Source organism: Ruditapes philippinarum, unplaced genomic scaffold (genome assembly GCF_026571515.1).
Source record: "Ruditapes philippinarum isolate M1 unplaced genomic scaffold, ASM2657151v2 ctg833_1_1_1_1, whole genome shotgun sequence".
Lineage (NCBI taxonomy): Eukaryota > Metazoa > Mollusca > Bivalvia > Venerida > Veneridae > Ruditapes > Ruditapes philippinarum.
This window is the reverse complement of record NW_026853013.1, coordinates 123,320-147,063: the sequence shown is the minus strand read 5'-3', so window position 1 is coordinate 147,063 and position 23,744 is coordinate 123,320. Positions and strand designations below refer to the sequence as shown.

Below are 23,744 nucleotides of genomic sequence, written 5' to 3'. Positions count from 1 at the left end.
ATTGCATTCTATATGATGTGTGTAAAATAAACATCTCTCACGAATCCCCCACCCCATAGCCGATTTAAGAGGTGTTCAGTACTCAGCACTGAATATTTAGAAAAGACTCTTTAATACCTCACCTGAAGCCAATTGTTAAATCTACTTGTATAGTTTTTAAGTTAAAGGGCATTTATAATTATCGTAGTTTCGTCAATATAATATCAATTACTAAAAACTTTTTATCGCCTATAAGAATGTCGGTACCGGTTCCGTAAACAGCTTCTTAATCCATGTCAAAAAAGGTTTGCTACTATTCCGAATTACTCACACACATATCTCATCTAGCTAGGTAAGTGTCCGCGATCAGTAAATCTGCGTTTAGTAAATAGTCCTAGGACTATATAATTAGGTCCGTTTAAATAAATGTTATCATCATAAGTAAAAAAAACCAACTTTTATTAAATTTGCTCTCTCAAGAAAAATTACTTACTACTACAGCACGTGCTTCAATCCACAATATGTAAATGTTCAAGTGCAATGCTATTCGGCATTTGATGGAAATAAGTCAGGTGTCCATTTGTTTAAAACGCAAAATTGTCTCAAATATGGTCTTAAACTGACTTCAAACTAAGGACTTTCTGTGAAACGCAACCCAGGATCGAAACTTGTATTTTAGATTAATTTCCCTTGTATTTTGTAATAGATGAGAAATTTAATGTTAGCTTATTTGTGGAGCGTAAGATGGTGAAATTGTAGAATAATGTCATAATTACTTAACAAGATAATATTATGCATGTTTCACAAATGATTCAAATAATGATCTTGATTCTTAAATTTATTCTTATTTTGGGCGAGTTATCTTTGATTTTTTTATTCTTATTCCTAAATTATGTCTTGAATTAAGTTTGCTTTATTGCAAATCAGCAAGTTTTTATATTTCAAACATGTACCATATTTTTTTAGCCTAATACGATCAAAGTAAAATATAGCAATGAAATCCATTGATACTGGTGTAAATAATTTCCTTGTTTGTATACAGGGACCTAATACAATTTAAACTCTTGTAATGAAAGAAGTGAAATAAAAAAAATGAATACACGGAGCGTGGGTTACTGTTAGATTACCTGCGAGATTTTACAAGGGGCTTTTCAGGGTGTCATTAAAATCTAAACAGACCATTATAGTGAATTCAAATCACCGTTAACATTTCTTCTTGTTTTATTGATGTTTATTATTGATAAATGCTCTTTATATTTCTTTGAGATAATAATGTTTAGTGCTTGATTTTTTATACACTTGTGTGCTTGAAAAAAAAATGTTGTCACTGATCTTTTTTTCTACCGTCAATCAGAAATATTTCTAGAAATTTCTGAAGGTCATGTTTTGTCTTGGATATAGTAAATTAATGTAATTTTTTTCTTGAGTTAATAAATCTCCAATGTTAAGCTTTGTTAAATCAATTAAAGTTCGAAATTTTGTTCGGTTCTGAGCATTTGTATTTCCCAAGTTGTTGACCCCGGAAAAAATAAAACTCATACGTAAAACATGTAGAATTGGTTAAATACCGTCCAAACACAAGGATTTAATGTGTGTGTTTTGTATCAAATATACATCATTTATCTGTTTTAAGATTTTATGCTATAATAGCGTCAACGCACGTTTATTTCGTGTTATAAAGTCTGCAGAGTCCCTCGGAACTATTGGAGCCCCGCCCTACCGGGCTCGGGCATCAAACGTTCTTCGGACTATACAGACGTTGTAACACAGAAAAACGTGCGTTAGCCTTTTATAAATATGACCGGGGTAGAAGTACCGAAATTTGCACTTACATTAAAACTATAGATACTCCGCGATAAAGTATAAATGTACATAATCTGTGAATGTTGTGATACTTTTGGACCTAATGAACTATCAAACCGATTTGTGTTAACTCTTGTAGGCATCAGGTCGAAGAACTCTCAACAAATGGCCGTCATCATTGCTGTCAATTGTTTTCCAGTAACGTTAGTGTTTACCTTTACAGCATAATGAAAATGAAAGATTTTTGTTACAGTTTATCTTTAGGTTAAGGCAAGACGAGAGTACTTTGTTGCTTGCGATTAAAATAAGCTGTCACGAAAAAAAAAGAAACATGCTAAAATGCATTAATTATGAATCGTCTCTCCTATAAACAGACTAAAAGTCACAAAGAAGGTTTATTTTTTTATATTATCATGAAATAGAAAGCTCCATGTCTGAGTCGAATCACTATGTCATCAGTGGGTTTGTTTTCTGCCAGAGACTTAAGATTTCTTTCTTACTGTTCAGCTAGTTTACGGAACATCGATGCCCGCTTGTGTTTGAAAAAAAAAATGGCCGGATGTTAACCGAGGATCTTGCACGGCCAATAAATGTGACAAATTCGAAAATAGAATTATACAAAATACATGTATATAATTTAGCGAAATCGATTACTTCCATCGCTTGTAGAATGTCATCTCTGATAATCGATTTCCACTAACATTCTGGACTATTTAGAATATGTTTTAAACTATTCTTTTAAAAATTTGAAATGAATATGACTTGTTACCTCGTATACGGTTTATCCTGTATAACGGTCTAACAAAGCTTCTAAACTTTAACATTTAAGATAGTTATAAACAACAAAAAAATGATATCGTTTTCAATTAGGAATTATAGATACCAAATATACACTGTGTTCATCTTCTTTTTTATTGCATTAATACTGGCATGTAAGTTATTGTGAATGATAATTTAAAGATAAGGCGGCAATGTAATAATGTAAAAAATGTTTTATTACATGTGAATAATAATTATATATGTCATACATGTATATAATCGTTATGCTATTTGTATAAATCAATTTAACAAATTTTATACGCATGACACAAAAAGTTATTCATGACACAAAAAGTTATTCGTATTCAATACTTAAAAAACATTACAAAGTCTTTAAACAAAATGATTTTCTTGACCATGTAATGTAATTCAAGTATACCAGGTGTATTACAAAATGAGGTTAGTTTCGAAAGTTTTAAGATTCATTTTTAGCCATATTCTAAGATGTTGCACGTTTTGTTCCAATTTAGATATGTTAAAATAAACTAGTTTTAATGCAGTTGTAAAAAGGATTCGACAAACTTGTCCCCACTTAGTAATAATTCGAATACATGCACACATATATATATATATAGCTTTGTATTCGGTTCCCTCGCGCCCTCGTGATGATTATTTATCAAAACTGCCAGAATGTAATGTTACTGTAACGTATGAATACAACGATTTATGGCTGTAAATATAGCTGTTCTACAAATCAATTATGATGAAAGTATGTAAGTATCAAAAACAATTTTAGATAATATACCGGTTCGCTAACACCGCATTTCTTTCTTTTTACTTTTTGTATTGTTTTTTTTTAGTTTATTTATTATAAAGGACTAGAATGCACTAATTCAATAAATTATATAAGTGATAAATATCAAGTACAAATTAATATAATCGCTATATACGGCATTCATATGTAACGGGTCGCGAATGCATGTTACGTATTCATGTGTATGTAACGGGTCGCGAAAACATGTTACAATATTCATGTATATTTATAAACTAACAAACCATTCCACTTTTACAAACAGGTGAGTGTGCCTTCTATTAACGTGTTCCCCTACAGTCCATCTTGAAATGTCTACTTTCCCTGTTGTCGATACGATTGTAAACCACCAATATGGACTGTTCTGGAATGTCACCTCGTATCGTGATCCTGGTGTAAATTTAAGGCTCACTGAGCGAACGTGCATGGCGCCAACGTTTCCATCAGCGCTTATTTCTAAATTATCAGCTTGGTGGGTAATAGCATTTGAGGTAAATGTAAGTTTATATCTGACTTCAGCTCCGAGTAAAATGGCGTCTATAAGTTGTTGTTTGGAACCTGCGAGGACTGTACCATCTTTATCATTTACGAGAACTCTGTTCCAAGTTCTGGTGTCTATAAACCAGGTCATCGGCTTCTTTTTAATTGTGTTTCCTCTGTTGAAATACTCTCCTACATTGAAGTATTCGGAAGTTTCAGTTCCGGTTGTAGTGAGCACGCGCCAATCCCAAAACACGTCATCGGTGAATGATTTCAAATCTTGTTTGGAAGCAAGACTCAATATTTCAGCGTTAATATGACCACCCCTAACATTGATCTGATCAGGTTCGACTGTTATAGCGCCGTCTATAAGAACTTTGATTCTATGACCGGTTTCAACCGCCAGGCGGAGTAACTGCAGAGATCCATCTTCGAGTTGACCTTGGGCGTCGTGTTTGTATGCCATCTGCCAACAACTGTCGGCATACCTTAAAACAGTGAATATATATTATAAATTTACTAGTTTTCATTCAACAAAACAAATCAAAGTCCAAGTTGTTCAATAAATACTTTCTAGCTCCACCTACTGATGGTGTGACTCTTCATTTCATTAAGCAAACATTTTAACCACGGTTTATAATTAAAGCCTTGTTTTAACAAACATCTTAGTGATAGATCAAATCTACGTCGTGAAATATAGTTATAACCATGGAGGCGCTCTCGCCCTCTTTCGATATGTACATATTTTCGGTACATTTTATATCAAATTAAAGGGTGTTTCCTTTGTGACGTTATTATTGGTGGAAATACCAGTTCGGCGCCTCGTATATATTCTCATCAAGGTCTGTGAACCTTATTAAAGAAAATATCTACCATTTAAAATACATAACTTAGACATGACTTCAAAACTAAGTAAACATTATACCAGTTCATTGACTGCTGCATACTACTGTTTCCCCGCTTCACGTGCTCTCCTACATTCCATCTTGACACATCAACTGTTCCATCCGTAGACCAGACGGAGAACCACCAATAATCATCACCCTGAAACTCCAGATTTGGTCCATTCATTCTCTCGCTAACATGCCACAATGACTGGCCTGCAGCTACCGTACGATCGAAAGACACTTCAAGATTATCCATGCGGACGCCATAGCCTAGCTGGCGGTCAACAATTCGAATATCAGCACCAGCCTCGATTGCGTATATGACGTCACGAACGCTTCCACGAATGACTGTTCCATCTTGAGTGTGAGTGTAGACGGGATCGGGGTACCGTCTGTTAAATACAAAAATGGTCGTTTCTGAGCATTTGGAAAAAAAAGAAGGTTTTATTCCACCCTTAAAATATCTTTTTAAGACAAGTCTTCATAAGTGCCTGTAGAAGTGACGTATTAAAGTATAATTACATGAGTCAAAACTATTATTGAATAAGGTTTTATTCCATCCTTAGAAGGCAGGTCTACAAGAGTGCATGTAGAAGTGACGTAGTAAATTGTATAACAATAATATGAAAACATAGTCCAATATGATTATACCTTGCTGTCTTGTAGGCAAAAAGGAAATTTGAATTAAATCAAATATCTGGCACTCATTGTTTAAGAAAATACATATATTTTTGGTACTAATAAAGAAAAGGAAACATACCCCATGTAGTAAAAATACATTACCAACTATACTGTGTGGCAAATACGAGAGAAAGCCATGTCTGGTAAACATTGTTTACAGCGTATTGGCTTAGTGTTCTTTCTATCTGATAATACAAATGGATTTACGAGAATGGAGAAGGAAAAGTAAGGATTATAGATATTCACCTAATATACCACTGCATGTCAACATAATCGCCATTTATTCCCGCAGAAACGTGGTTGCCAATGAAATATCGTGCCATGTGAACGTGGCCAGTACTGCACAGATTTACAAACCAAAAATACGGCACTTCCTGGAATGTGTCGTACGACGCTTTACTGACATGGAATAACGCCTGGGCGCATACATTGTTCCTGATGGTCTGTGTGTTTTGAACGCTTGTCAAATATCCGCCTGGTCCCCATGATGGAATGAATATTCTTACGTCGGCACCGGATAGCGTGGCCTTGATAAGGTCTTTCTTTTCACCGTATACCGTAGTTCCGTTTCCACTGTTCGCATATATCAGGGTCCATCTTTGGTGACAGGCAACTACAAGGTGAAAAAGTAAAGGTTATTTCTTTAAAGTAAGTATATGCCTTATTTCAAGGGAAATAACTTTAAACTTATCATTTTTGACATTTACGTCACAGTTAAAATGGTGCACAGAGCGAAAAAATTTGGCATGCGTCATCGGCTATAATTTATGAAGTCAACTTTGTGGTATTTGTTTGACGTATTTTTGTCACGCTTATCGTGTGCATCATTAAAATCTTTTTACACGTGGAGATCTAATAAAGAAACTGTCATTGAGAAACAAATGAACATGCTAAAGCATTACTTGTAGTGGATTTTTAAGCGACACATATTGAAAATATCATCACAATTTTCTGTTTTATATTTTCATAACAATCTTGTGTAATCTTATTTCGAGAAATTAATCATTTTATTAAGAAACTAAAATCAGTGATGGCTTCCGAATTTGAAAAAAAATGAGATTCATGTTATAAAAAATCTCTGGTATTAACAGTCAATACAAGACAATATAATTTCCCAAATAGCTGTAACAATGGCAATTATTTTAAACAATTGTAAGAGCAGCTGCTGTCGACTATAATCTTTGAAATACTAAAATTGTGTTCCATAGATGACTCAGCCAGTTTGCCACGAACAGCAATATTGGCATTGGATTTTAAACTTTTTAAATCTTGATGGAAGCTGATTTAATGAAATTCTGATAAGGGATAAGATAAATAAAAATTAAAGTGTAGAGAATAAAACAATTGCCAATTTTGAAAAAGAGACCTGTTGATCATGAATTCTGATTTAGATAACTCTCTCAGAATGACCGTAATGAATTACTTTGAACGAATCTTTGTTGACAGTAGTTTGTCACCATTGCATAGTGTAATACATGTCTTTCTTGTAATGAAATTACTTTACTGTGCTGGAAAGCGGTAAAACAAACGCCATGTTTGACAAACGACAACTGTCCACCAGACGACATTTTCTATTATTACTTGGACAGGTCGCCATTATCACATTAACTGTATATCGTAATACCTGTCAAAGTAGTAACCGTTATAATGTAGGTTTTGTTTACAATTTGTGTTGTCAAAATCTGAAATATGTTCATTTCTAACCAAGTTTTAGTCGGAGTCTTCACACTTTCACACGAATGTGATACATACATTCGTATCATTTTAATATATATTTTACAGTTATGTAAAAAGGTACATTTAATATTAAGTATATGTCCAGAAAGTTTCTTATAACTATGTACAAGTGTTTAACACGTGAAAAGTATATTAGTTTATTCTATGCTATGTTCTTTTCGATCATTTGTGTAGGAAAATATTTACTACGCACAAAAGTTGCTAAATAATATTTGTCAACAAGACATGGTATTATTTAACAACTGTATTATTTTTGCAATTATACATTAATCCATGAAAGAAACTAGAATAAAACTATATTATATCTTAATGCTCAAAGTTTAACCTTCAATATGATATCCATCGTCGAATCTTAAAAGAAATTGCTACAAATATCGTAAAATAAAACACTGTCTATGTCAATCACGATATATTTATTTTTCAAAAAGTAAAAATATAAAGCTATATTCATTATCGCACCATCTCCATATCAATATTATTAATTACCTGGTGGCCATTATACGCTTCCGTAACTAAATAAACGTTAGTTATAGAGCGTCATGATGATTAATCAAATCAAGAGAGCTGTCGATAAAACCACTCTTGTCATCTTTCACTGTTGTTTTAAAATGTCATAAGATGTCAACATATACACCATACAGGTACATTTTATATTGCTGGATTTATCATACTTAATGTAAAACTATATGGCATAAAACAAAAATGGGTCGCTAAATAAACATGATTGAAATTGTTGCGGTTTTTCCGCATTCGACTTCAGAATGAAAAGGAGAGTATGAGAGTCTAGAAATAGGCTGACCTTATTTACCAAAAGTATAGAGCTAGATTCGCCTGCACGTGCAGTCCGAATAGGCTCTTTTCTGTTGGCTGACTAACCTTATATAGGCTTTTCCCCAACTGACAAAACTGAATATTTGATAATTTCTAATTTAATTTTGAGAATTCCCCCCAAGAAGTATGAAGATATACGGAAACCACAAACCACAATGTATCCTGTACTTTAAGGAATACGGAAACCACAATGTACGGTCTTTGATGAAACACAATTTTAAACGTATAACATAATTATATATTAAGAAAACAACAACAACAACAACGAAAAGAAGAACAAGAAAATAGGAATAAAATTATATTAATGTAAAATAATAAAAAAATAAAGGTAAGACAACTGGCTTCCCACATCTTGATGTATATCATTAAATTACAAAGTGACTGTACTACTTGCCAATGAGATTTAACAAAAAGTTGGTCAATGAATGATATTAAAGTTGACATACAGGCAGTCATGTATAACAGTATTAACGATCTAACAAGAAAAAAAGAGATACGTAATTTACATCCGTATGCATGTATGTCGCAAAAAGAAAAAACATATAAAAAAAAGAATGACAAAAAAGTAAACTGTAGTTAATAGATGTAACATATAAAGCTTAATATTTGACTGACATAACGCTCTCCTTGCTTTATTGTTTAACCTTTTTATATTTTATGTCAACTATATTTTATCATCTTCTTTTTAATATACCAGTAAATTGTAATCCAAGACATCCCCGAGCCATGGTAGGGGAATAGCAGGAGAAATACACAGTATATTTTATACCCATTAATCCCCGCACAGCCATATTACTGTAGTGGCTTTCGGCGCCAAAATAACTGAGTGACAGTGGATTTATCAAACTCGCAGTTTGAGGTAAGGACCTCTGTATGAATATCTTACCAAGACTGGGCCTTTACCCGGGATATAAGGTTCCAAAAGTCAAAGTCCAAGGGGTTTGAGGAATTTGGTGACTATTAATTTGTGCTTAAGAGAGTTCAATTTTCAAGGTTTTCAAGTACTAATTTTATGAAGCGCATTCAAATTTTATATCCGATTTCGTTTTCCCCTCAAAAGTTAAAAAAAAACAAAAAAAACATAAAGCATGACTAAATTACAATGCTAAAAGGTCCGCAGCATACTTACAACCGTAAGTTCGGGCGATAAGTGCCAGAAGAAATATACACAGTAGACTTAGCCAGGTCATACTGGGCCGGTCTGAGCTGCCGGGCTGAAATTAAACAGTACACCTAGAAGTTAATTCTTAATTAATCATTGTTAGTAACTATAAGAATAAATTTACATATTGCAATAAGATATGGGTCATTACTTTATAATGCAGCAACTAAGAACACTTATCTTTTGTTTCATGTTTTTTTATAGAAGTTATAAAGCTGTTCGTGTCAGTCAAACTTCAACATTTACGTTCTTTAAATTCTTAAGCCTGTATTAAACAGTAATTCTTCATATCTTATTGCAGTATTGTGGGGTTTATTTGGTAAGCAGCTTACGTGAGTTTCCATTTTGTGCTTTCGCCGCCAAAGTCATGAAACAGATACATAGAAGGTGGTACCAGCCCATCTTGTCGGGCTGAAATTATAGCATAAATAAAGTATCTATCTAAAATAGTAACGGTACCAGCCCATTTTGTCAGGCTATTATTATAGTATAAATAACGTATCTATCTATTAAAAAAATAATGGTACCAGCCAATTTTGTCGGACTGAAATTACAGTATTTATCTAAAACAGTAACCTTAAAATTAATACCAATATTACTTAGAAGGTCGTTCCAGACCATCTTGTCGGGCTGAAATTACAGTATAAATAGCGTATCTATCTAAAACAGTAACCTTAATATTAATACCAATATTACAGCAATTCATTATAATCCATTTATCGCGAGAATGAGTAGAAATAGATATAGTTCTATTTCGTTAATAAGGTTTCAGATACAGAGAAATCTTATAAGTACAATAGAAAATCAGACTAATTCTTGCATTTATTACATTTAAATTATTGTACTCGTAATTGATCCAACTATATAGGTCCTCGTCAATGGTGTGATAGTAATGGAAGATGCACGAATGGATGGATATTTGGTAGGTAAAAAAATTGATGTATGGATATTAAATTCGTTTTTGTTAACACTTTAATTCAATGAAAAAAAAAGACCACATGTTTAAATTGTAAGTGCCTTCTGAAAATTTATCTTGTGCATTTCAGTGATAAATTGCGAGCACTAAGTGTAGGCATTTTGCACTGGTAACAAACAAAGACTACACATATTTGAGTAATTACAGAGTATTGCCAGAAAGCATATATTTAGTATTGTCAGAAAAGATGTATTCAAGTAATAACAGAGTATTGCGAGAAAGCGTGTATTCGAGTAAAGTATAGAGTATTGTCAGCAAGTACCTTTGTCGTAAAACAAGAAAATAGTTCTTGAACATTTTAAAGTGCCCCATTTTAAGTCATCCCTAGTTTTATTGGTCATATTAAAAGCGTATTATTGCATCTGTATAGTTTTTCGTGTGTTATATGATGATATTAAAAGTTTATTGTGTATTCCCCAGTACCTCATTCCTTGGCGGAAGAATTAAAGTTGTATAACCAGCCAGCAGACAGGAGTTTTTAAAGTTGTCAATTTAAACAATGTTACAACAGAGTGAAGAATTCTGAGAAAGGTAGATGGCTAATATATTATACTTCGGTTCTCATTTGACTTAGATGGCGTTGATATTTAAAGTTAAAGACAGTATTTAAGTCGTCAACAACAGTGGAATCCACAATTAAGCGTCAAATGTGACTGATTTATTATAGAACACAAGAGCACGAAATTTGAATGGACCAACACCGTGTTCGTGCAAGTCCTAAATACTGTTTGTTATTTATGTTTATTTGTAGTCTGAATTGTTAAAAATGTTCTTGTGCACTTAAACAAATTTAACATAAATTTAACTTAACATAATATTTGTCCTAAAATTTGTGATATGAAAAAAGCACAGGACATAATTTAAAGAATGATCAGGACTAGGGAAATATTTAAAAGTTCTGGTCTTGTTTTCTGAATTTATTTATAGCATTTATATAAATATTTAACATTGGCCTAAAATTTAAAATGTCCTTTTATACCAAGACAAAAAGTTTTGCACATACTGTTTCTTCTTATCAATGAAAATGGTATCATAAAACAAGATGCACACGCAGTTGGTATTTTAATAATTAAGTTACAGAGAGGTACGACTGTATATCATTATATAACATTTAATAATTACAAATTTACGAGAGCTCTCAAAAACATGACATGAAATAAACAACAAGAATTTTCGTCAGCTTTTCTTACAATTTTAGACTATGAAAACGTAATTCGACAAACCCCCCACTTTTTTCCATTTGTTTTACAACTTTCAGAGTAGACATTTCTTTATTTATATCAGTAATTAATTATCGTAACTACACGTTATTTATTTATTTACCTAAAACGTAAATGCCAAATGTCGAATATGAACGCACATCATGCATACACGTCATAGAGACTTGCCTTATGTTATGGCGTGCAAAATTAGATAGAATAATATGTCCTATAACCTGTTAATGTTATGTCCTTAAACTTTCTCCGGTCGGCAATTTACAGTATTGAATAGGGGAACTGCCCTGTGTCCTTTTTATGTTATGTCCTTAAACCTTCTTCGGCCGGCTATTTACAGTATTTGATAGGGGAACTGCCCTGTGTCCTTTTTATGTTATGTCCTTAAACCTTCTCCGGCCGGCAATTAACAGTATTGAATAGTGGAACTGTCCTGTGTCCTATTTATGTTATATCCTTAAACCTTCTCCGGCCGGCAATTTACAGTATTGAATAAGGGAACTGCCCTATACAGTTTTCATGTTATGCCCTTAAACCTTCTCAAATCGTTTACAGTATTAAATAGGAAAATATGTCTTCTAACCTTTTCATGCTTTGTCCTAAGACATTCCCCGGCCATTAGCAATATAAATTGGGAAATTTGCCCTGTAACCTTTTTATGATATGTCCATTACAGTCTATGACAACCAAACAAAGGGAAATGTAAATGTGCATTTCAAACCGTCTTTATCAGGAAACTTAGAAAAAAACATTGTACAATTTTATAACAAAAATACATAACAATAAAAAAACGCCTGACATTCTCACCAGTTAAATAATTTAATTTTTGCAGCGAAATTGCATTCTTTCGTCAGAGTCTTTTTTATGAATTCTTTTTTATTTAAATTTACAAAAACCATTTTGATCTATTTGGATTATATGTCACGTTGAACCCTATTTTAAAATAAAGCTGTGTTCTTTTCTGTTCCTGTGATAAAGTGCATTTTGATGAATGAAACTGATGACTTCTATTAATAAACATAAATTGTTGCATTTACCTCTGTCGAGTAAAACATTAACGAAGTATTCAACCCAGTTTTAAAAACATTTTGCCATGTATCAAAATAAACATGTGTTTTTGTCCGACAGGCCAGTGCATACGTGTAACGTGACTGTAAACCAAAATAACATAATAACTTTAACGTCATTTTCATATTTTATAAATTAATTTACATGTTCAAAAATGTTTCCTTTTTGAATTGATAGGTGTGTCGGATTTTATTTCCCGATTATAATCGTAGAATATTTTGCAAAAGGAAATTGTCATTTATTATTATGTAAAAAATGTTCAAGATAATTGCCTACAATGTAAAATATTATAATTATGTAGTACGGAAAAGACTATAATCGATTGAAAAAAATTACTCGTATATAAAGTATACTGTGGATGACTGTCTTAAATGTTCTGGCGGATAGCATGTATCATATTATTGGGAGTTGCAGTGTATTACTTAAGCGTGATTTTATATATGTTTATAACATGTTTTCATATGAAATATATCAAAGTTTACTTTCCTGAGTTTTCTGGTAGAATACGTCATTTATGTGGAAATAACTTGTATAATGTGATTTGGGGTTCATTTGCCGATTTTCATGGAATGACACGAACGTGTCACATTGAATGTTTCATGATAACCGCCTTATGAAGACATCTGCGGATGTTTAAAAATTCAAATTACCAGTTCATGTTAACTAAAACCGGTGCTAGAGGGCTTTGATGGTAGCTTGCAATTACCACTACCGTCCAAGAACAGGCTAAATCAATTGAGCCTGGAACATGTTCAATTTTGACATATTGGGCTTTTTTTAGGGATTCTGTTTAATTCTGAATCATAATGTCTTCTAATGAAGTAACGATATTAGGCAAAACTATTTAGACAGTTTCTTTTCAAGAACCTTTATTACCTTTTCTATAGATCAACTTGGTAATCTTTTGTAAAATAAGAAATTGTAATTCATTTTACTCATCACACACTGTTAATGATATAATCATTTGCTGTTTTGTTATGCCATTAGTATGGTTATCGTGTAACTGTTAAATGGTATTTGTCAAATGGCCTTGACATTTTCAATAAGCTTAAAACTTTCGACAAGTTTTCTACAAATTTTGATAAAAGTTCACAAAAATATGTTTCCTTTTCAATTGTGCATTTGATCAGAGGTCGTATTCGATTTCATCAAATTTCGTGTATGACGAAAAAAGGTATTTGTAAAAGCGTGCACAGAACCAATATCAGGTTAACCCGATCACACGTCTCTTCTGTGCTCGCAAGAAATGATACAAATTTATTTCAATAAGCTTACAATAAACCATACAGTGGCCGGAAATAAAATGTGGTTGTGCCCGCAATCAACCATATGCATTGACTTATATGAATTTGACATTAGTGATACAGTGAAGCCGTTTACCCAATTGACAAATACATGTAGTTATAAATATGGATTTTACTGCTTTCGTCACCTTTTCCATAAGTGATACGACCTACATATGTACCAATAAAACGTTTCTGGCCCTGACCTAGCAATAAGCTGTAGGTATATGACCCAGTGATATCTACAATAAATCAGCTCTGAAAGTGTCGTAATTTTGTCTGATAATGTTGATAAAACAAGTGAATTATTATGATTAGTAGATATAACATCCCACCAAAAACCGTAAGGCAAAGCTGTATATATATATACAGCCCTGTGGTAACTGTGTTCACAAAAAGGAGAAGAGAAAAAAACTAAAAAAAGAAAGAAAGAAAGAAAGAAAAGGAAAAAAGATCAGATTCAAATAATCCTCATGTTGTTTTCATTGTGTGATCATATTAGATTAAAATAATATGATACAAATACAAGAAGTAATATGTGCAAAGAAAAACACCTTTACTGATACAATTTTGGAATATCACTACATGTACAAATTACAATAATGCATGGATCAAAATATCGATCAAATTTAGCTGTAAGATCAATATTTGGATCAACTTTTAAACGCAAATGTCTTCAAAAAAGCAATAATTTTTGGTTGTGTGTTGTTTTATTTTTTCTCCAAAATTTCAAGAATTTAATATTATGCAATGTGTTCACTTTTGATCATAATTTAGATCAAGATCTTTGGTTTGAACATTTTTTTCTTTCTAAATAGCAGTATTTCTTTTTTTATATACACGATATCGTGTACTAGTATATGCAAATAAAAAACATTTTATTATTCATAATCGTTATTGTTATTATATAAATATATAATATTATTCAATGCATTGAACCTTGTTTGCAGATTTTACTTTTTCAATGAAAGCGAGAAATTAAGTTTTTAGCTGACTTCATAAGTAGTTTTATAAACACATTTAAAGAAGACTATAAAACGAATAATTTACATTATATAAAGATGTTGCTGAATTTATGAATTTTATTACACGTAAATTTTTTTAAGAAGAGTATAGATATAAATAATTTACATATCTAATATAATCATGCACTCTGTATACACTGGATGTGTTTAAATTACCGTAATGTCAGTTTAAGTTTGAAAACATTTAAGATAATACGAGAAACGGAAACAAATAACGAAAAGGTTGAAAACGCTTTCCGCATAATTAATGCATTTATCTCAAAATGTTTGAGAAGAGTGTTGAACAATTTATATTGAAGTTAATTTTTTTAAATTGGACATAATTGCACACAATTGAAGTAAACACGGAATTAAACTCCTGTATGCTAAATGTATTGATTCGACCTATTTTTCAATTTTGAATGAATATCTTGTAATAAAGTTCAAATAACAGATATATGACATAAAAAAAGGAAATAAAAATGTTTTACGATAAAAATAGATGTGAAGGAAAAGAATTGCAAAATTTATATTTCATTTTCAGAGTTTTAAAGATAAAAACAGACCATTTGTAATAAAATCATGTAGATTAATTGTCTTGATATACATGATGAAATATACAACTTTATATGTTTCCAAAGAGTCGAATTATATTCAAATAAAAATATCGTTTCTGTTAATAATTGGTACAAAATGATCACCTTGTAAGGTCAGTATCAAAAACAAGGCTTCCAATCAAGTTCAAAATAAATATTTTCTTTGTTTGTATTGCTTTTGAAGGAGTTTTCCAGATGTAAATTTTTCCAATGTTTGAAATATACTAAAATGGTATATTTCACAGAGAAAATAGTTACACTGATTCTCTGTTCTATATTAAAAGAACACAACATATACAAGATTACATTTTATGCAACATCAGCAAAGAAAATATTTGTCAAAAGGGCACCATTTTTGTCCAGATTTATAAGCCGTCATTTTGACCATTTGTGAGTACCTAACAATAATATCAAATTTCATCTAAACCTAAAAAACAGGTCAATCAGTATGTTTTTGCAGTCGGACATTTTCCGATTGTCTTTTCTTTTTTTATATCAACCTTAATGTTTTGTACAACGCTATATCTTCATGTGTGAAATTCATTATATAATAATGATGATGATGATGATGGTGGTGGTAGTGGTGGTGGTGGTGGTGGTGGTGGTGGTGATGATGATGATGATGATGATGATCATCATCATCATCATCATCATTATTATTATTATTATTATTATTATTATTATTATTATTATTATTATTATTATTACCTCTAACAAACTACTAAGAAACTGTACAAAATTAAAAGTAGGAAGGAAGGTTACAGACTTCTTTACAGGAATATAATTCGGCATTCTTGTAGTTTGTTTCAAAGCACTTAATGGACAGACAGACATAGAGAGAACGTTATATATGGTTTATAGCTATTTAAAATAGATGACATATTATTTAGGCAGAAGACAAATTTTGACAGTGTTTGTCAAAACATCACTTTGGTTTATACAGATTTGCCATAAAGATCATTTAAGTTCAGCAGTAGATATACGCTTGTCATCACTTTAAACTCTTCACTTAGTATGGGCGGCAACAATAATTTCCATTCATTAAGTAATAAATGACATAAGATTTTTACAGCTTTAAAAAGTTGATGATTTATGCAATAAATATATTTATAGAATACTAAATCTACCGTTTGATAGCCTATCTTGCTTTGTTTGTTGATTCTACATGTATATACGTCAACAACGCTATATATAGACCGTATTTCACAAATATATTAGACCGTATTTCACAAGTATATTAGACCGTAATTCACAAATATATTAGACCGTATTTCACAAATATATTAGACCGTAATTCACAAATATATTAGACCGTATTTCACAAATATATTAGACTGTATTTCACAAATATATTAGACCGTATTTTACAAATATATTAGACCGTATTTCTCAAATATATTAGACCGTATTTCACAAGTATATTTCCTGTTTGAAAGCCTATTTTGCTTTGTCCAAATCTTTATTAGGCAAAGTCGCTATATAAAGAACGTATTTTACAAGTATATTTCAATATTAATTAGTATCTATTTTAGCACTGACAACTTCAAGAAATTCTTTCGTAGAAAAACGATTTATTCTAATTTTATCTCAACATGATGACGTAATCATCTTTTGGTTCAAGAGTTACGTATTCGAAAGAACATAATTGTATATGTGAAAATAACATTGATATTGTTTGCATTTTTATTCTATTTAAATACACATTATACAGTTTTATTTGACTTGAAAAAAAAACAATGAAAGTGCCCAAGTAATGTTAACTCGTGGTATTATTTAAACGTTATTGACCCTTTGTACTTCTATGATATTCCGTCACTTTTGATCTATTTTTACATTGTTTTTCTTCTACATGTATTTGAATGATAAAAGAAATATCAATTGGATAAAAGTTGTTGTTTTAATCAAGAGTTAGATCAGTTTCTATATGAGTGACAAAGACATTTTGAAGTTCTAAGCCCCGCGTGGGAATTTGCCTTAGAAATATCTATTATATGAACGTTTTACGTTAGAAGTGCGCCAACAAGACTGTCTTTTACCCGTTAACACGTCACCATGAGAAATTAATGTCACGTGATACCTGTCAAACAATTTTTACTAGGTCACCCAATTGTCAAACCGTCTCGTTCGTTATACTCAGTGCAACAGTTATCACTGCACTTAATAGTAATGTTTGCTATTATGTCAATCATGCAAATAAAAGTTTAGAAATCAATAGAAATCCGCTACAATAGGCGTAAACTGGATTGGTTTAAAATTGGCACATTTTCCATAGTTATTTCAAATATTGATAAAAAATGTATGATCTGGAAGCTTACTCTTGCCAGAAACATCCATATATAAATATAAGTATTTCGTACTTTGTTTTGTTATGTCTGATACTAAAAACTATCATCGTTATTATTAATTGTATTACAGACCAAATGCTCTTTAAATGAATGAAGATAAACAATTTAATCATATAAACCATCTTGGACAAAATATTTTGGTATGGTATTAATTAATGGTATTTTAAAGGAAATGGTGTGTAACTAATGGTCAAACTCTATAAATCTGGCAAGGAAATAATAATAACGCTCAGTCAGTTCCATGAAAAGAGACAAGTTCTTTAGGCCATCTTAAAATAAATGGCATGTACAAATAATTTTACCCATTATGAGAGCTTTAAATCAATGACATGAAAATAATTAAACTCTTCTTTTAAGCTAGCCAGCCTAAAACCAATGACAGGAAATAGTACAACCTTTGTTTTAAGCCAGCCTTAAACCAATTACATGGAAAATGGTTTAACTCTTCTTTTAAGCCAGACAGGTTAAAGTTTGAACAAGCTCAAAATATATTGACCCTATCAAATATGATAAACAAGATCAACAAGGAAAGACGGCGTTCAACGCAACCCCCCATAAGACCCAGCAACAAGAACCAGTGGCAAGGAGCCCAGAGGGACCCCAAACAAAAACAGGACAGGGCACAAGGCAGAGCACGGACAGGTTAATCACTAAAATGATAAATAATTTGTAACTGACAAGGAACTCAAAGAAAACAAATAAATGATTGAATAATAGGAAATAATTGGTAACTGATAAGGAATTCAAAGAAAACAAATAAATGACTAAATAATAGGCCCTCAACGGCACAGGGGAAGGGGACAGGAGACCCAGGGAAGAGGGATCAAAGAAATAAAAACTAGGGGCAAAGGGGAAGATAATTACCTTAGACGAGAAAACAACAAGGGACACAAGCAAAAGTGTCACCGAAACAATATGAAACAACAAAGACATACATCTGAGGAACACAGAGGGGCGCCGCCTTGGAACGGTTAGCAGCACAAGTACTGCTGGGGAGTGGTGCACCAAACCTCACTCTTAAGCCACGTGGCTTAAAATGGCATACATTGTAAAAAACACTGAGCCGTCTAGATTTAGAAAGAGTTATATATAATGTCTTCTCCTATAAGTTACCTATAATGTCAAAGTCCAATTAAGGCAATTAAAGCATACACTCTCGTATCTACATTTTCGTTTGCAATGATGGACAGGCGGGATTAAATTGACAATTGTTTTGTGACAAGACAGATGCTGATCAATGTGACCTGCAATCTCCTAAATGTATTATCATAGTGACAGTACCATCAATTATAGCACTGTATTAACATCATAAACAATATCCTTTTGTATTGAAATTTGTATTATTAGTGCCCTACACAGCTGGATTCTAATTAATTCGCTCAACCAGAAAGGAAAAATTGAATTTGTTTTTAATTTATTGTTTTTAAATTGTGATTTTTAATACGCTATTCAATGAATAAATTACTCAATCAAATTTCATATTCATATTTTGTAATTACAGTTTAATATTTTAATTCCTGACAAAGACTAATTAAGTGAGTTTTGCTTTATATTTGTGTTTAACGCTTTAGTCGGTGCTGGGGGGCATGAGAGATGTTGCAATTTTACATTATCTCTCATTAACAGATTCAGACAAACCGAGTCTCCAATTTGCAATTGTTGTTTTCAATGCCTCCAGCCTCGAGGGATAATGCTTTACCAGATATTTTAACATTTTTTATTTACTTTTTTTTACCCAAGGTCACAACCAAATACATGTTTACTAATTATGTCGATACTTGAACCCACTCAAAAATAAGCCCGTATTACATACGAGTGTAAGACGAATTTTGTTTGGCGTTGCTGGACAGTTTAATTCCTGCAATCATGATCTATTAAAATCACAAGATTAAATCAACCACATAACAGGTCTCGAATCTGAATACACGTACACCGAATACTGTTAAGATATTTTCTGAAACTCATAGCACTTTCTGCTTTGTTTTCATTTACATTATTTTAAACAAAACTATAATATAAGCTATGGCAGATTATGTGTCACATGTTTTCGCGAGCACTGAAGTACCCATTTCTTATGATTGATATTTATAAGCAATAAATAAAGATGCATTTTAATTCTATTGCTTGGAACAGTATTTTGTATATTTATTGCAACACTGGCCACTAGTCATGAATAGGACCTCTACATTTATTCAGCCAGTTGGCATCTAAACAAAACATAAATACGAGGAGTATTGTCGTAATAAATAGGCCTAAACTTACAGCTATGTTAATAATTATTATCTTGCGGTTTTTTTCTGACCGTTAAGTAATTTGGGCAATTAAGTCACACTATTAATAGTTTAAATCAAATGTCTTGAAGTTGATATATACCTGGTCCAGTTAAGGAAAATAAATAGCATCTGGCAAGGTTGCTATTGGCTGGAAGGGGTAGTTTTTTCACCAAACATTTTTTTGAAAGAAGATGACTTTTTCTATAAAGAGTTTCATTTAAAGTGTTATTTTCACGGTTTATATGAGTCTTGATAGGCAGGATAAGTTACAAGTTAGCAGAGTTTGGATATTAATAGACTGATAAACCATTGATGTTTTGCAAAATAATCATCTCATTGATTAGAATTGATTTGAATCAAATATATAGAGGTTTGATATATGTACAAGGCAAAATGAACAGGTTTATATCCAATAGATTAATTACACGTACTATTTTAGAAAAGGTATTCCTTCGAGAGCAATGTCATAACCATATATATTAAAACAGCTGAATCGGTTTAATTTATAATGCAGTAGAGATAATGAAAAATGCATGTTCTCTCACGCCCCCTAGCACCGGCTTAATTGGTATTCTTAGCACTACAAGGAAAGAACTCATTAATACGGAAGGACAATAAAAACATGACAACACTGATATATGATATGAAGGAAATTGTTTAAAGCTGCCACAAATTACTTTAACCTGCTGAAATTACTTTAACCTGTTGTTGTCTGAACAGTGAGATTTGCCGAGATCAGAGAAAAACAATTAGTTGCAAATTCATTTTAAAGATGATATCTTGATAACGTGGATTCTCTGAATGCTATGATTGTAACAACAATTTGAATTTTCCACTGTAATCTGACCCATGTGATAGACAGCAAACAAGATGCATTATCGAAATATTCGTGGAAAATAAACGCTTATTTGTTAGCACTGTCTCTGATCTATTTTAAGCAACTCTTTAACATAAGAAATAATTTGATGCTGCCTATTGAAATAAAAGAACGTTTGATGTTGAATCAAAACAATTCACTGTTAATTGCGCGTACTTTTTTAGTTTAAACGTATCTAATTGCATCAAATACATGTCAAATATTATACAAATGATGAGTATGCAATAAAAGCAAATGGGTTGGGCAACAATTTCTAGCACGTACTTATAGTGTCTTGTTACAAAAATGTATACAATTGGTTAAAATATAGGTACATGTATTGTTAATTCACCACAGTAATTGAATTAAATACCATACCACGTAATCAATCACTATGTATCCTTAAAAAATAATTAGTCATGAACTTTTGTCATTTACACTATAAACTGTAGAATTAAGACAAATGACTTTAGAAAACAATATAAGGCGTGTTTGACCTTTGACATCTCGTCAATTATAGAAAAAAGACGAGTTTGTAAAAACGCATTGCCATTATCCGTTAAATGAATACAAAGTTACGTAGTCGATTCTGAATTAAGGTCATATGAAGGGTTAGGGTCATATTTCATGAGGTCAAATTTATTTTAACGTCCAAAGGTATGTTGTGCCTAAATATAACTTACACACACAGGAAAAAGGATATTAAAAACAATACACCACGTGATCTATTTATCGATTCGGAGGCAAAGCATTAATATATAAGGTTTTAATTCAAGATAAAATAGAAAGAAAATAAAATGAAGAAAATTTTGAAAATCTTTACAATCAAGTAAATTTGCTTATACAATGCTACAATGTATACGAATAACACGTGAGGCATGCACATAAAGTTCATTATATCACACATTCAATTTACGGCATCCGTTTTAAAGACACTGACTCGAGTCATTGTGTAATAAGCGGTTTAATTATACTTCATGTGAACACGAATCTGTGTTTTTTGCATGTAAGAGAAGTGTTGTTGTGGCACTGTGACAGAAAGTGTCATTTAAAATTTTAACATCCAAAACATGGCGAGAAACTACTGGTGTATGATGTATAATATTTATAATGTTTAATTCTCACATTAATTCTCACAATGATTACGTGAAACACACCACTTGTAGACTAATAAATATTGATGAAGCATGTATTTATTTAAAAACTTGAATATATCATTGAACTATTTAACTCAGGATCCAACGCAGAGAGTTGATAAAACATAGAAAAATTTAAATTGTTTAAGTAATTCTTTGTCAACTGAATTAAACAAAGTATACTTAGAATAATTAACTGCAAGCTGTGTAATATATTATAGATCTTTAGAATATGTAGTACATTAACTTTAAAGCAATATATAATGTGTGTTATCTTGAGAGCTATTATAATATTCTTTCAATTATTAATATATATTTTTTTTTTCGTTGGTGTATGTAGAATGAAGTAATGACGGACAAAACTCATTGAAGGCGGAATATATATCAATTGATCTTTTTTACTCCTCCGATAATTGACACTTTTATTGCACATTCATACACTGATCCATATTCTGTACGATTGATTACATCAGGCGATGTAATAGAATAATAAATACCTTACACAGCCATTTTAGTAAGTATTACATGTATGTACTTTACATATTATTACAGAGACAAAAATGCAATATGCACAGATTTCCTTTTATTTATCAAATCAACTGATGAAGCTTATTAAAGCTAAACATGTTTTGATAAACTACGTTGGATTGTGTTCTTTTAATCATATGCACATTAAACACAATCATTATTTGTTTTAGATGGAACAGTACACAAATACATGTATATATCGACAAAAAGACTAAATTACTTCCATGCAAATAGCCTCCCGGTGATAATTTAGAATTTTAAAACACTATTGTCATGGAAATAGTTCCAACATATGCTAATTAACATCTTATTCTGTAGCATTGAAGCAAAGATAATTAAGGCTTGGTGTTCATTGTTATTTATCTTTAACATATTTTAACACGTGTTCTTTTCATGTTTTATTTGTTTTTTAGTGTTTATGAATCTTTTGGACAAATGGAGATGAGCTAAATGAAAACAAAGAATTCATTGATATATGTTTTGCTTTCAGACACGGAAATAAGTACACTGGTACACGTTTTGATACTGGTTTATGTAAATAGCTCATCTGTTTAAAAAAAATCTAAAATATAAATCTACAATAATCTAAAAATAAAAGTTTGCTATTTGCAAGACTGTGAAGAAATATTCTTTTAAACAATAATAACATATACTCAAGCATAATTTTAAAATATTTTGTTGTCAACAGTAATGTTGTAGTCTTTTAAAAATAGGTCTTATGTTGACCAAAATATTGCAACGAAATTCGGACAAATTAAGATAAAAGCTTAAAACATTAATTTTTATTCATATTACTCATTTATTCATATTCAACATAATTTGTTTCTTATTGTTTCCTTAACATTTCAGATAAAAATTCTAATGCATTATTCATGTAAAACTGTAAGCAACAAGACAACGTAAGGATAAAATATAATAAATAAATATTGTTACATACACAGTGATGTAACACCGTTTTTTTTTCGAAACAAATATCACAAAAAATAATGCTTATATATTTTATAAAAGCCTACGTCAGACGGTTAAAACTTTCAGCTTTATTCGATTAAATTATTTTTAATATTTAAAACAGCACCATTAAAACTTAAAATACAACGAAAAGTTAATAATATTCTAAAAAGTTAAAACACAAACCTCTTTTGTTCAAATCCTTTTTTCAACTACCGTAAAACGTAGGTTTTAACGTAACGTCATACATACGGGAGCTTCACTTGTCGTTGACGGTGATAAATGTACAGTTCCCGCGACACAAAATATGATGTTTTAATTATACTATATCACGTATTACATGGCCATTACATGTCATTAACCACCTATCGGATCATTACGAATTAA

At 31.4% G+C, this 23,744-nt stretch overlaps 1 protein-coding gene across 2 annotated transcripts; it reads right to left on the bottom strand.

Moving 5' to 3' along the window:
• Window positions 1-2,675: 2,675 nt before the first annotated feature.
• On the bottom strand, window positions 2,676-23,700 carry LOC132731628 (uncharacterized). 2 transcript variants are annotated; one of them, XM_060717849.1, is made up of 5 exons: window positions 23,544-23,700; window positions 9,098-9,182; window positions 5,647-6,013; window positions 4,758-5,111; window positions 2,676-4,320 (listed from the first exon to the last, which is right to left on the bottom strand). In XM_060717849.1, exons 2-5 carry the CDS (start codon window positions 9,156-9,158, stop codon window positions 3,582-3,584), a joined length of 1,521 nt encoding a protein of 506 aa, XP_060573832.1. In that variant the 5' UTR covers window positions 9,159-9,182; window positions 23,544-23,700; the 3' UTR covers window positions 2,676-3,581. The 2 variants fall into 2 exon arrangements, with proteins under 2 accessions (XP_060573832.1, XP_060573824.1); XM_060717841.1 differs by lacking the exon at window positions 9,098-9,182 and adding an exon at window positions 9,463-9,541 and having other exon boundaries at window positions 23,544-23,695.
• Window positions 23,701-23,744: the final 44 nt, after the last annotated feature.